This window comes from Pyrgilauda ruficollis, unplaced genomic scaffold (assembly GCF_017590135.1).
Source record: "Pyrgilauda ruficollis isolate IOZ18807 unplaced genomic scaffold, ASM1759013v1 scaffold2, whole genome shotgun sequence".
Lineage (NCBI taxonomy): Eukaryota > Metazoa > Chordata > Aves > Passeriformes > Passeridae > Pyrgilauda > Pyrgilauda ruficollis.
In genome coordinates this window covers 11,972,620-11,988,343 of record NW_024519206.1, presented here as the reverse complement: position 1 = coordinate 11,988,343, position 15,724 = coordinate 11,972,620, and the positions used below count along the sequence as shown (strand labels likewise).

General features: G+C 39.1%; 1 protein-coding gene across 1 annotated transcript in view; it reads left to right on the top strand.

Annotated features, from left to right (window-relative positions):
- SKAP2 (src kinase associated phosphoprotein 2) overlaps positions 1-4,345 on the top strand; it is a 120,924-nt gene extending 116,579 nt beyond the window's left edge. Inside the window, exons 12-13 of the mRNA XM_041466591.1 lie at positions 1,420-1,521; positions 1,930-4,345. Of these exons, the coding sequence (XP_041322525.1) occupies positions 1,420-1,512 (93 nt within the window). The 3' untranslated portion in view covers positions 1,513-1,521; positions 1,930-4,345. The remainder of the gene's footprint in view (positions 1-1,419; positions 1,522-1,929) is intronic.
- Positions 4,346-15,724: the final 11,379 nt, after the last annotated feature.

The window sequence follows — 15,724 nt, the reverse complement described above, 5'->3', positions numbered from 1 at the left end:
AAGTGGATTTCCTTTAAATCACACTTACTGCAGTATTTCATGCATAGTAGGATAGTTTTTTAAATTACCAATTCATTGTTAAGCGAAGGAAGAAAATGTTTAATTGAAGACTAATGTTCAGCCTTCCACAATTAGAAAATACAAAAGTGTGTGTGCTTGCATGCAAGCATTAAAAAAAGGCAAAGAAAAAAAAGCCTACATGAAAGCAGGCCATCATAGTTAAGCACAGAGAGAGCTGAGTACACTAAGCACCTCATAGGACCCCAGAGAACTCTTGACCAGGCAAAATACGCCAGCAGCAAATCGTTATAGCTCAGGCTCTAATGAAGCGCCATTAACCCTTAAGCTCCACTTGGCTATTTATAACCGAAAAACTTTACCTACAGTTCAAAATAGAAGCTTTATCTCAGTAGGACCAGTAATTCAAATTCTAGAGCCTTTTCTTCTTCTCATCAGAAGTGTAGTGTAGCAGGAAGCAGATGCTGCTTATCAGAGATATCTGTGTATTTTGTATTTTGCATATTTGTTCCAAAGTAATTTCTATCTTACTAATCATTCAGTTTTGAGTATGGTCTCTGTTTTAATAATGCTTAATCGGTAGCTCAATATATGTGTATGTGCAATTCCAGCTGTTACAATTTATTATTCATTGTTAGGACTGATCTTAAAATAGGAAAAAAGTAAATTATATGACACAATATACAATAATTACATATCAGTATTACATTACTTTATTTTTACAATAATTACATACCACAATACCACAATACTCTTACTTAGTACTGCTTTTGGAAGATATTATTTCTTTAAATGATTATAATTCATTTTGTTTCATATTTATCTCACTAAGCCTAAACATATTTGAAGCAGGAGTACATTAGTCATCTGTCAGGAATATGAGATCTGCTGTAGAATTTTCTGCAAGCCTAAAGAATAGTAGACTTTGTCCATAGAAAGATATTATGTATTAGATATATAGTGTTCTCTTCACATTTGAGTGAAGTAGTTTTTAAAATAAGCTGATGGTAAGTTTCTAAGAGTTTAGCTTGTGATACTAAAATAATCCCTGTTGATTCTTATATATATGTCAGTGTTGTGCTATTAGATTTTTTTTACAAAGACAAGGTTTTTGTGTTTTTGATGAAGAGAGGATAAGGAGGTCGGCTATTTTTAGAAGGTGTTAGAGAAGCGTGGCCATAATTAAGAAATTTCTTGAGTATGCCTGGCCTTTTTAAAATTTACCTTCTGCCTTTCCCTAACTGCATGTGAATGCCTATAACAAAAAGATAAAATGTTTTAATTTTCAGTTGAAATGATTATAACTGTGTATAAGAGAAAGCATCCATAAGGAGTTGCATACAAAACTCTATTGCATTTATATCAGACTAAAGGTTAATACTGCGTATTGTTTTCAATTAGGAGTACAATAGATTTGGCTGGTGGGTAGGAGAAATGAAGGGAACCATTGGCTTGGTGCCTAAAGACTACTTAATGGAGATGTATGATATTTGAGAGGCCTGGGTAAGTACATTTTAATCCAATCTTCTGTAATGGCTTATATGTTCCCTTGTTCTCTGTTTCATAAGTATGTCTTTCCTGGAACCTTTGTAGGAGTCCTGTTAACATAAAGATTATGGCAAAATATATTGAAGGTTCAATTAAAGTACTTTTTTTTTTCTGGGGTACTATGTGAAATATTAAACCACAGCATGCAAAAGATTATATATTTAATAACTGTGTTCCTTTTTCCAGATTTTTAAAAAAATAAAAGTGATGTTGTTTTTATTTAGTTTTGTTACTTTAGTAACACATGTACATCTGTCTGTGCAGAAAACTGTGGAAGGGGGTGGATATTTGGACAGAGTTTGATATGCATGTTTGAGGTTTTTTGGCTAATGATGAACTTTCAACTTCCCTCTCCCTAATCAGGAGAAATCTGCACTTGAAATGAAGAGTGGTGTGCAGCTGCAGTTTACAGACACAGCCTCTGGAAGACGATTCTGCTGTACATGTTTTGCGGTTTTAGTGAATGTAGTCAGATCGCTGCCTCGTGTATATTAAACATTATAAACTGTAATTGATCATAACTTTATGCAAGTGGTCTTCTCAGGCACTTTTTATAGAATTTTAGTGCTAGGAAATTAATAGATGATAATTAACATATGGGGCACAAGCAGCCATATAGTGCCTGTTGCTCTTTTTTAACATGTTAGCAGCACTCTGTATAGCTGTATTTGTGTTCTCTTGGGGAATTTTGCTATCTTTTCCTGTTCTGCAGATTCAGAAAAATTACACAGAGCTTTGAGGGTAAACTCTTACTCAATTCATGCATGCATTAACCTTTTTATGCTCACTGTATATCTGGTGCAGTTGTATCAGGAAGTTGAGGGAAATTTATGTATAATATTTCAAGTCTTCAGGGTATTCTTTTTCTGGATGTTTTAAAGTTATGCTTTAGCCAATGACTTATTTTTCTCATATATTTAGTTTTGTATTGTTAATTACTATTTTGTTGACACACAATGAAGATTTGATTCTTTTGCTGATGTTATAAATGGGCCTGTGTGGTAATACTGCCCTGGTACCATTCTGACTTGGACATGATAATTCTATGGAAATTTGTGAAAATAAATTAAACCCTACAGTTTTTGCTAAGTCAACACAAGCTAAATTGCAGGTGAAAATATTTTTGTCCCTGGTAGTATGAAATATTGTATCTGTAGTGTACTTTTGCAGAGTCAAATCTGGATACTTGGCTGGTATATGGAATTCTGATATAGGTTATGCAACAGAGATCTTAATCTTCACCCTGTGTGGATTAGCAACAGCTACCTGCATTCTTGTGTCAAAGCCAGAACTTGTGGATAATCAAAAACATTGACTGAAACATAAAAAAGTACACTAAAATACTACCACTTGTGGAGAAATGGTTGGGCAAGTCAGAGTTAATACTTTACATACTCTTCTTTGGGAGATGTACTTTACTATTAGCATGCAAGATCAACTTTTTTGAGTCCTCCCAGAGAGTTGATTTGTGAGACCCTTAATCTGCCAACGAGGCAGGTCAGGCCAGCCTGTGAGTTGCTGAGCCTGTGCAGGTCCCCGTGTAGTTGCTTGTGCTGTTTATGCTTCAGGCGGACCCTGCAGACACTGTGGGTTAAAAGGAAACGTCAGGCTGAAGTCGGAATTTGGATCCTTTCAGTAAACTAAGATGTTGTGCTCTGTGTCAGCTAATGTATGGTACTTGCTGGTACACTGAATTCTAATAGGCGTCAAACGGGACCGAGTTTTGTTGTAATTTTTTAAAGAGATAGTCATTGGAATTGATTCTGTGTGTTATCAGCAAAGCATTAAAATGATAGATTATAGTCTTCAGATCTTTTACTACTTTAATTTGTCAAGCGTACTGGTGGATTGTGTACAGAATGTGAAGCGTTAACAGCGGGGCTGGAAACGCTCCTGCTCCCTTGTTAACATGGCAGCGCCATAAATCTGCCCACCGAAATGGCTTTTTATTAATTACAGAATTGCGAATCCCAGCAGCACCACCGTGTACTTTTTAGGGAATAAGCCCTCCCCCACGCCTGCGGGGCGCTGCGGTGGCTGGTTGCTCTCTGCGGGCGCGGCCGGGCGCGGTGCGGGCCGCGGGCGGGGGCGGGGGCGGCCCCTGCGCTGCGCGGCCGCGGCGCTGGGTGGCAGCAGATTTTCGTGGGACGGCGGAGGCGGCTCCCTCCCGGTGCCGGCCCTGTCCCCTTCCCCCTCCGCGCCGTCCCGCGCCGCTTCTGCCGCTTTTCCAGGAGAGGGAGTCCTTAGCCAAGCGATGAGGGGCAGAGCTGCCCGGCGCGGCCTCGCCTGGGTGGTGACAACCAGAGACATCAAGTGGCTTTTGTCTGTAATTCTCTTTTAGGGCTTCCCCCTTCTTAGTACTTATTGCTAGGGGTGAGTAAATAAACTGCCTTAATTCAGAACGTGAAAGGTGTCCTGAAACTCACGGGTAATGTCTCAGAATAAACCAGCAATGGACCACGGATGAATGGTTTACTTTAAATCTGTACGAATACCATAACCTTTTTTGGATAAGAAAATCTCAGTAATACAACTTAAACAAAACCGAGGCAGAAGATGCTAATTGCTTAATTTTCTTTGTTCACTTAGACCGTGCTTGCCTTTCTGTAAATTTTTCTGTATATTTTAAAAAGGTGATTGTAACTCTCACATTGTACAGCGTTTTACTTGATTATTTGCTGTGTTCTGGATTTCTGTGGTACTGCCATTAGATCTTATAATAATGTTCTACTCTGCAAATTTTTAAGGTTCAAATAAAGTTTAATTGTTTGCAAACTGTTATGATGCTAATAATTCAACAGCCTGCTGTGTTACTAATGAAATTACTTTGTTATGATTAATTTGGAAAATAGTGTGTTGATTGTAGTAATTAAGCACAACAAGGTGAAGTAAATGATTCTAATGCCATCTGGCCTCCAGACTGAATGAAGAAATGAAATGGGGCTGTCATTTGAATTTATTCAGAGAAGTAAGGGTAATACAAATGCTTTTTATAGCAGAGGCACCCGGATATAGTCATGCCACTCTGTAGTATCTTTTCATGTGCTTCTGTATACGGATAACTGGTTCACATATTTTTGCAGCATCTCGTTAGGCTATACCTCTTTGTGCATACTGCCACTAATTACATGTACTGATGGCAGTGCATGCGCTGGTTCTTCTATCAGAAAGATGTATGGATAAGATTTAGAGAAGTGATATGGCTCAGCTTACCTTTTGCTCCTCTACTAAGGAAAAAAAACTTCCTGTGACTGGAATTAAGCTGAAAGTGAATGCTAATTAAGAACCCATTCTAAATTCAAAGCTAAATGCATAAACTTTTTTCCTTTTTTTGGCTCTGCAGTCTGAGTATGGTACAGTATTAGAAGGAACATAAAGAATAACCCTTTAGAACCTGATCCAAAGACTGTTGAAACTGAGAAGCTATTGAATTCAGTTGCTTTTGCATCACGATCTCAAACAATAACTCAAAAACAGGCAATACTGTTTCAAAGTGCTTTTTTTTTTTCTGAATGCTCTTTGTCGTCTTTCTGAAGGAGATGCAATTATTTCCATAAGCTGAACCAAACAAAAGAACAGCACTTATTTCTCTAAGCCAAATGATAGAAATCCATTTTTGTATCTCAGGTAAAGCAAAATGAAGTTGTGGGTGTAAATTAGAATCCTGGCTTGAAAAATTTCAGTGGGATCTATAGGGAAGCTGTAAAATACTAATATGTGGTGAAAGTACCCAGGTAGATGACAGTGGTGTGGGACTGTCAGTACACAGTAACTGTGGGAATAAGCATATGCATGGAAACCTCATAAACAACTTTACATAGCATGAAGTACTGATAAACTCTATAAGACCTTCACTTACTAGGGTTTCTCTGAAGCTGATATTTCTCAGACAGGAGAAATTCCATCTGCTTAATTCCATCTTTATTTAGGAAATCTGACACTAAGCTCAGCAAGGAGTGCTCTGCCAAATCTGCATCTCTGTCTTAATTTCCTGCCCAACATCCATTGTCTTACTGTGAGGGAGCAGTACCATTCAGCTTCACATTATGAACTTAAAATTGTGGATTCAAGCTGGGTGTAAGCACAGGATTTGGTACTTTTGGGATGCAATTGTGACTTGACTCATCTTTCCATCCTACAGGAAGAAGTAAAGGGGGCTTAGATGGTGGCAGGATGTGCAAGTGAAAGGGATGCAGCTTTTATTATTCAGCTGTGTAGTGCTGAGGAATATATATGTTTCTTTTCCCTTTAATTGTAAAGCAGATCAGGTAGTGATAACCCATGAATTGTTATATCATAGTCTTTTACAGATTTGTTTAGGAGAGATTTTGTAATGACAATTCTGTTTCGGCTGTCTGGAATTGTCATTAATCCAAACTAACACATAGAAATTAATAGAAATTCAGTTGCTGGGTTCAAAGCAAAGTAGAGGAAAAACCTCTGCATCTGAAAGCTATGTTAACATAAGTCAAATTTAAAACTGAAACTGTCAGCTTCTTCCCAGCTTTTTGGGAGGACAAGTCTTTTGATTAACAGGAAAAGCTTAAAAATCCAAGGTGTCATCTTGTAGCAACGTGCCAGAGAATAAAGTACAATAGTGCAGGCAGTCTGAGAAGAAGAGCTGCTGGTAGATGAAGAGGCAGATAGTTTCAAATGCCACTAAAAACCAATCTATCTCTATTAATTTTCTGCTCTAGCAAACTGATATGTTGGAGCTTTTATCCTAAAGTATCCTCACTGTCTCACAAGCCATAGAGCAAACTTCCTTTCACCCTCTATTGTAAAGCAAGTGCTACTCATAAAGAGATTTCTTGGCTAATGAGCATTTTACAGCAACACTTTAAAGTTTATGCTGTGAGATGAAAAAAAAAAAATTCACATTCAGTTACAGTGGGAGGATTTATGTTGGCAGAAGAGAATTACCAGTTTGGCCACTTCCAATCTGCCGTAATTACTTCCATACTTGTAAATAGTGCTGTGGGATTTTTAATGGCCACGGAAATAAGGACTTTAGTTTTACACCTCATGCTACAAGATGAGTATGTAGCACCCCAGAACTGACCCCCGTGAAGAACTGCCTGAGGTAAAGGAAAAAAGTATTGCACAGGATCATTATCAGTCTTTGAAAAGCCAGCAGCATGGATGTGTGCCTTGGCAGCCTCCCACCCAAGAGCTGACATGGCCCAATGCTGCTTTTTAATAGTCAGATCTAATAGGGTCAGCATGAGAAGAGCAGAGCACAGACAGTCTGACAGGCGTGGGCTACTCAGTTTGTTCATTGGTAGTCTTCAGCCTCTCAGACTTATTTCACTGTGGAAGAGAAAAGATGAAATCTGTAAACAGTCACATGGCAGCAGGAAAGCATCTTCCTTTTCTCTTGCTCTGTTCCGAGAGGTCTGCCATTCTTTCCTTATATTTAAATTAAAAGCAGTCAGGCATGAATGCACATGTGTGTGTAGGAAGGAGTGGGTTTTATTATATCGTCACTTACAATCTTGTTTCGATGCTGGTTTCTCCTTTCTGGTGTTTACATTGACATGCTCATAATGGCCACACTACCTTTACCACAGAGAAAAGGCATTTCTACCTTTAAAAAACCCCCAACTATTTACAGTTCTTGAAAGGCTCTATTCTATTAGCTCCTCTTTTGATATTTCCCACCATTTTAGTGCATTGTGTCACTAGTATCTTATCAAAATCTGCGGTTTTTGTGACATTGATTTTTGCTTGTGTGTAAAATACTCCAGACTAATGTTTTGAAACTTCTTATTTTCAAGCTGATTTTGGGCTTAGTTTTAGGATATTAGACCTCAATGAAAGGGGAAGGAGTGAATAATCTGTACATCTAGAGTTCTATTAGTTGCCTGAAAAATAGGCTATCCACATTAGCAATTGTGAGAACTGCCTTGGAAGGTCTCTAAACTAACTGGCTTCCTTTCCACTCATTTGTTTCTGATTCTGAGACTCACACTTAACCACTTCAAGACTTGTTGCGGTATGATGTCATGACTTGTCTTTGTCCCTCTCGCCTGAGACCCCCTCCCCTCACACCTGGTTGGTGTTCCCCGGGCCCCCTCCCCTGCCCCTCTGCCCAGGTAAAAGGGCAAGCAGAGCACGCGGTCGGGGTTCTGGTGGAGGGTTCTGTTGGAGAGTTCATGGGAGTTATTGCAAGATTCAGAGACTGTGCCACCAAATAAAAACTCTGGATTAAAAACTCTCCATTGGGACCCACTCCTTTCTTCACCTCGCCTTAAAGGAACCTCCAGCTCAGGAAGGCTGAGGAGTGACCCCCTCAAAGCAAGCTCCAGCCCGCAAGCACTGGAGCTCGGGGCATGCCTGGACTTGTCCCCATGTGCTCAGCTGCAGGCACAGGTACTGAATAGCGACTCTGGGGAGAAAACACCACCGGTGCCGCTATTCGGTCAGCAGCCGAGGCCAGACAGACCAAGGCAGTCCCGTCTGTAATATTGGTACCACACCAATAAAGACTGAGACTACCTATTCAGCTGCTGGCTGTCCTGTGATAGCCACCCAAGGTGGCTATAGGTCATTACTGACTTGTGACCAGAGTTGCCTCCCTCTAATGTGTTTGGTCCTGCTTTAAAGGCAGAGCTCAGGAAACAAACATATTGTCTTCTAAGTTTTGTAAATTTTCACGTGAAGGAAAGTTCAAAATGCAGAGGAATCATCCAGAATAATCTCTCTCACTAAGCTTGTTCATGATTTGTATTTCTCTGAATACGCTGTCTTCGCTTCACTCCTGCATTCATTTATTTAAAAGAAATTGTGAAGAGGAGAACATATACCATGATATGCCTTCTTAAAACATCAGGTTTTTATAGAATTGGGTCAAATTTATGTTTCAGGTGCAGATTATGTGAATGCTACATGAGAGTGGGAACCTGAATCCATACAGTGTTGGTTTCAGGCTTTGGCAAGCAGAGGAGAGAGAACAAAGAGCTACATGTTTGGCCCTTAGCTGAAAACTGAGCCTTACTGATCTATGTCTGATATTATCTTAGGTCCTTCAGCTGCCCTGTTGCTTCTGAGCATCTCTAATAAATTCAATGAGCTAGAAATTTACGCAGGTGTTTGTCCATCAGGTGTGGATCAGGTTTTTGAATTATAGCCTGATCTGACAGAATGGCATACAAAACCATGATGCGATGCATTCCCATTTGTGGGTCCTCAGACTAGCTGATGATTCCAAGAAGCACACGTGGACCACAAAGGGATTTCATCATGCTTGTTTCATTAAATGGTAATGATAATGTGTTTCAGTGGAATTGTATTTTGCACATTCTGGCTTATGTAAAGGAGGCCTTCATGCAAAATACCCTTGCTTAGATGTCATAACGTCTGAAACATGGGGAATATTTGTTAGAGTAATTCAGTCTAAAACTGACCAGGGTGACTCACAGTGATCACAGAAGAGCGTATGGAGCAGCTACTGAGGCCACATATATTTCATTTGGTAAACAGTGTTTGATTATGAATTAATTGTCATAATCCAGACAATTATTTCAATAACTTTGCCTAGTTAACAGTAACAATAGACGTACTGTTTGTTAAATGTATTAACTGAAATTGCAGTAGCTATTCAGACTACATTAATCATAACATTGGTAGTGTATGTCCTTCCCTTGTCCTGTGGGCTTGTGAGTGTCCTGCTCATCCTGAGTGTTGTCATTTTTGCTGGTATTACAGAAAAAAATTGAAATCTAGGCAGTTGTCAGTGACACAAACATCTTCTGTCTTTTCCACTGTCTGCTTCTTGAAAACAGTCAGTTCTGCATGTATAGTCTGAAACAAGGGAATTTAGCCATGTGACTCCCCCCTTAATTCAGCAAAAGTTATATAGGTAATTCTTAATTTGAGGGCACAGTATTAACTCCTCATCGACAAAAGTAAGCACTAGGCACATAGTTCCCTTGGCTTTATTGTGACTGCTCATGTAACTTCTTACTCTTGACATACAGGATTTAGAATCAAGTTCTTAATATTGTGGAAAATTAAGTTTTGTAGTTTAAAGTGTAGTGCTAACCATCAGTTAACCACCTGGATACAGGGTGCCAATTTATCTATGAAGTGGTTCTTGATGTTCAAAATCACTCCGTACCCAGCACTTGACAAATACAGGGAGTATTATGAACACAAAGTGAATGGCTTTGGTGATTTTGATCTCCAGAGAAGATTTCCTTGGCATAAGATAGTTCTCGTAACCAGATGGAAGTATTTTACATCCTACTCATTTTGAACTCCCAGTTCACACCCTGATGATCTGTACACTCTGCGCTGAAGTCTGATTGATTATACCAGGATTAATTGGGTTTTACTCTTCTGAAAACGTTGCAGGTATGCCAGATGTGAGAAAAGTTGTGTTTGACCCTGAGTGTTTCATTGTCTGCTCCATTTCTCTACCAAATCGGAATTGTGTAGGGGCAGGTACAATATATCAGGAATCTTTATTATAGACAGCTGTCAATGGCAGATTAATGCTTTGGCTGTGCCTCTCCTCTCAGCCAAGGAATAAGTCTATAATAGTGAGGATTTGTCTTGCTATATGAGTATACTGACACAGAATTATAACATCTGTATATGGCCACTTTCAGTCCCTATGTCTCCTAGTATATTCTATTTTCTCTAGGCCAAATTTATTGCTCTCATAATTAAGTCCTATCCTGAGAACTTAATGGAGTTGCAGGTTCTGAAAGTAGCAGGAAATGCAGCTCCTTGCCAGGAGCTTGCACAGTGCCTGCTCTGGTCTGCTCAGGGTGTAATTCCACCCGTTCAGAGTAAAGGGTGGGTGACAGAGGACATGGTTTTAGAAGAAATTCTGAATTGGTGATTTTTATCATTTGTTCCATCTCATGCTAGGAATGCCTGAGTGGCCTTTTGTTCTCAGTTAGTCTTACAACCCTAGTTGCTAAATGGGATCATGTTAATCATGGATGACACCAAGAAATAACAGGTTTACATTGCTTCCAGGTAGAGGCGGATCAGGCACAAGGTGAAGCTTTCCAGTGGTGAGGGCAGTGAACCATTGGGGTTGGTTGCCTTGGGAGTTTCTGTGATTTCCATTTCTGGAGGATTTGGAGAACCTGCAGGGAATGAACTCACCTGCTAGGAATGACTGAACCATGGAGATTCCTGCCTTGGGTTGGGGCATGTACTAAATCACCTCCTAAGGTCTGTTCCAGGCCAGTTTTTTGCAATTCTGTAAGTCAGTGGTGAGCTGACACTGTTCTGAAATGGCAGAATAAATACAAGCCCAGTCTTATTCTTTGCCTGGTACACTAAAATGCTGCTGCTCTGTGGGTTTACGTGTTCCTTATCCTCCTACAACTTCACAATCTCCAAGCAGCAACCAAGTTCACTATGTCTTACCCAGCAAATTATTAGTGCATAACCTCAGTAATTAATTTGGTTCACAATAAGTATATTTTTAAAAAAGATAAAGGATTCTTTAAGGTATCATATACTTCAAAGTGTGTCTGTGACAGATTCTAACCAATTTTGAGTATATTACAGTGTTACATTGATTCTCATTGAAATGAAAAGCATGTAATTCACAGTTTTTAAAGCAAAATAGCTACAATTTCAGATTGTAGCCATTTATTCACTTTAGGTTGTTAATTTTCATAAACCAGTTGGGTGTCTTAGAGAAAGAGAAAAAGATAAAAATAGCCTTCAGTTTTGTCTGTTGTCTCTTCTGAGAACAGAAAGGGATTTTTCCAGAATTCACTCCGGTGAATAGAAACATTCTCATCCTTGTAATAGGCTTTGGATCAGGTCCATATGTAAGGATAGTCCCCCTCCCCACCCCCTTTTTTCCCCCCATACTATTGAATTGAATGTATGACATATATTTAATTCTGGCAGTATTCTTTATCTCTCTGAGAAGTCCTTTTAATTCTCTGTAAGAAAGTGTTCTGTGATGTGGCTACCTGATTTTATTGAAACTCACATGTCAGGAAAAAAAATTATTGCCTTTCCTGTCAAAACTGACAGTAATTACAAGGCCAAATATATTGCTGTGATTGACTTGTAAAACCAAATCTGTAATATTTCAAGTTTGTGAGTTGGCTTGTGCAGCTCTCAGGAAATATAACCCCGTATTTTCTTTGCAAGCTGACATCTCTTTATCCGTTTCTTTTATCATCTTTGTTTTTCTTTGTGAGAGCAGGGAGCATACAGCATTTATATGGAATGGCCTGGATGGCATTTAATGAGTCGGCTTCTGGGCAAAAGTGGCTAAACAGTAGCTAAAGGAAAGCCAGGAAGGTTTAAGCAATGGTACCTTTTATGTGCTCCTCTTTATGCATAATCTTTCAGCAATAAATACTGCATATTGATTTCTTAATTGTAATGGAAACATACTTGGACAGGAGCAACATTATAGCCTATTTGCTGCCTTAATTTTTAAAGACATTTTAAATTTTAAAACGGATACTGCACTAAATGCAGGACAGTGCTCTTAACTTGATGTAGAAGCACTTGCTAGTCAAGGCTGTGTTGCTGGGAGCTCTTTCAATTTCAGCTGCCTTCCTTTCTCTTACCTTTGTAAAACCAGAAGAATCTGTAGTTGGTGTTTAGGCACACTTAGCATGTGTAAAATTCACTCCAGATCAGACAAATCACTTTAAACTGGTTAGTGAAGAAGCCCCCAAATAGGTTTCTGCCTAAAAAATGAGTATAAATGTTTCACTTGTTATTTTTTGCCCATGAGAAAAATAAAAAAATCAAACATGCAATAGTTTCTAGGTTAATAATGAACATTTCTGAGGACTTGTAGTAAAAAGTGATCTTTCTTTGGCTGAAGGAAAAAAAAAAGGACACCTACACATCAAATAAATGTATAAACCAAATGCTGGGTAAAGACTTCTTAAAGGTGGACTAACAGCACTGCCTGAAAAATAAAGTAAAAGGAGGAAAATATATCTTAAATATATCTTAAATATCATTTAGTTATTTAGCTGGAGTGCAAAAATAAATGCAAGTGTTAAAATGATATATATTAAGAGCCACAAAGAGACACTTGGAAATGGCATCCACAATATTGCGTATTGTTTCCAATGTACAATACCAGATTATTTCGGAACAAAAAAAGATGAAATTGCCGTTACAGAAAATATTCTCCATTTTACTTCATCATTTCCAGTCTGCTGGGTGTTTGGATGGTATTGCTGTTGGGGTTTTAAATTTTTTTTCTTTTTTTTTTTTTCTTTCAAAATTATTTTATATTTTATTCTAAATCCAAACCATTGAAGCAAAGCCTGGGAAGTAATAATTTCTTTGAATCTTAATACAGTCTGTCTTCTTAATGAGCCTACTGCACTGCCCTGAAAACAGCCCTTTACAAATAAACATGCTGGAAGTGATTTAGCCACAATGTCCAGACTGTGTAAACATCTAATTATTACAATAAAATTGTCAATAAATATACATTACTGCTCCCTTTTCAAACGTTAACCAACTTTCTCTTTGCTTGATAAAAAGGTATAAATTGTATTTTTATGTCTCGGCGGGTTTTGTTTTCATTACCCTGCTTGCTGCTCTCCAGACAAAAGAACGCAGACTAATGTCTGAGTTATTCCTGGATGGTGAAAACTCCTACAGTTGTTTATTAACATAAAGTGCAATGTTTCCTTTCACAGCAAAATGAACTCCAAGCTTTCACCATCTGATGTTTAGTCACAGCATCTTCCCCCCCACCAAAAAACGAAGCTATAAAATCTCTTATTGCAGTGGCTGTAACTGTGGGCTAGGCACACCATTGAAACACACTTATTAGAGGGAGGAGAGGACAAAATGCTGCTTTAGGACTGAGAGGGAAGATAGGAAACCACAGTAATTTCCTCAAAAATATGAAGCTGTGCCTTTCAAATTATAGCATCGTGTTGACCATAAATGTGGCATCAGCTCCCCCCCGCCTCCCCCATACGTAGCCCCTTTTCACATTTCTTATATAACTGGAACATTAACATTAGAAAAGCAGAGCGATATTGAATCCTAATGAGGTCTGGCCTATATGCTCCAGCAGGAGAAGAATGAGGATAATTCATTTGTATGCCGCAAAGCATTCACAGCTCCGTGAGCATCCCCGTGGCTTCGGCTTGTGGTGCTGATCATCTGTTCCTACTTTAGGGGGTTTCATTGCTCTGAGCAGCATCTGAGCTGGGGAAAAAATAGTTAACCGCTTTACTGCTAGCTTTTGTTATATAATGACAATTTAATACGGTGGCTATTTTTTTGTTAACCTGCTTTAAAAAGGTCTTTCAAATGGTTAAATTAATCTTCTGATTAGCTGTGCCTGCCAGGTAAAATATAAGGAGGAAAATGATGTGGAACACAGCAGTGTAAAATGCGTTAGCCAGTCTTGGTAAACATGTCTATTTTAAATAATCAATGTAATGAAAGGCAGCCATTTGCTCCGAAAATATTTTTTTTTAAATACTTTTTATTCTATGTTACTGCCTGTGATCACACTGCTTTTTTTATCCCCTTTTTTTTTTAAACACTGAAGATACTCAGCTGAGCGACATGTTATTTAAAAAAAGAAAGCAGAAATGTTTACCAAAATCAAGGTATAAAGGATCCGTGCAAATTGCCATGTAAAATGATCTGCACAAAAAGGCATCGGGGAAGAGAGGGAAGGCTGTGCCAAACAGATGGCACACCCTGCTGTGTTTTTGATTGAAAAAGAAAGGTAACATTTGCAGCCACGTCAAAGAGACAGTGATCAGCTAAACAAATTGGTCTCCGAAGTGCAGCATTGCTGGAGCAAACCCTGCTGCAGGGTACGAGCGAGGTTGTATTTCACAATAATGCCGTGTGCGCGTCGCGGCTCTCCGAAGTGAAGGGAGATGTCCCCCTTTCATCTCTCCAAGGCGAGCAAAAGCCTTTGTTGAGATACACTGCAATGCACTCTGCAAAAGCGGCAGAGAAACCCAGACAATGAACGTGTTGGTTTTTTTTTTTCCCCCCTTTTTATATTTTTTCCTCTTGGTCATCTCCAAATCATATTCAGGGACAGCCCAGCAGCTTTTCCATTTGGTGTATCAGGTGTCCAGGTCTCACAGTGAATAAAATTGCGGTGTGGTTTAAGAGAAATGGGAAGGCAATGCCAAATAATCTGCACAAGGGTGCCATTGGAGGAGGAGGAGGAGGAGGCTGTAGTCAGAGAGGCTTGCGCCTGCACGCTGCCCGCAGAACAAACATCAAATGTGGCAGAGGAAGGGTGCGTGGGGGGCTTCCCGCCCCTCTTTTTTTTTTGGGCTCATCTCAGCTGGCAGCCTTATTCCGCCTCAGTAAAGACAAGGTACAGAAATGTCCTTTGGGTGACATTCAAAACTCGATATAAATCCTCTGCTTTATGAGACTGCAGTGCAATAAATTACTTAGCCTAATTGTAGATGTAATGAATTACCATAATTAGTCATGGGCTACATTAAATTAATCAGCATGGTACATTATTTTGCTAAATTACATCTTTGCCTTCCAAAGCCACCAGTGCAGCAATCAGTGTTTCTTGCAAGAGGGGAATGATGCTGTAATGAGAAGCCTTTCTGCTCCTAGAATAGTGACAGGATATGAATTTTGATGGGAGACAGAAAGGTTTGGAGACGCTGGAGCCTCAACTTGTGCCTGAAGTGTCTCTCATTGTTAATGATGCTCCAGTCCTCCTGCAGGGGAGCAGTGGGCTGTAGCTTGTGAAGGTTGTGGACGATTCTCCTCACAGGGGAAGAAAAACACTTAGCTCATGCTTTAAGGCAAATAATATCGCTGATACAACAAGTCACAAAGCAGTGGGGTGGCAGAGAGATAATGTCTCTGGAAATATTAATAGATTTAGAATGTTCTTTTGCATTGGTTGATGAGATTTATAGTTACCAGGTATTTTTTTTATTGTTATTATTCATACAATTTGGATCTGAGTTAAAGCCTGTAGCTATTTCTGTTTTCTACTTAAACCTCCAGCTGTTCAGAATCTTGCTTTTGTTTCTCAGTGAATAAGTCTGGAAGCAAACCATACTTGAGCTGAATATTATTCACTATTCAGCAAAATGTTGCTGGGAGAGCTCCAGAGTCCCACCTGAACACACATGCTCTGTTTGGATTTTTATTCGAGGGTTTATAAGTATATAAAGACTATTAT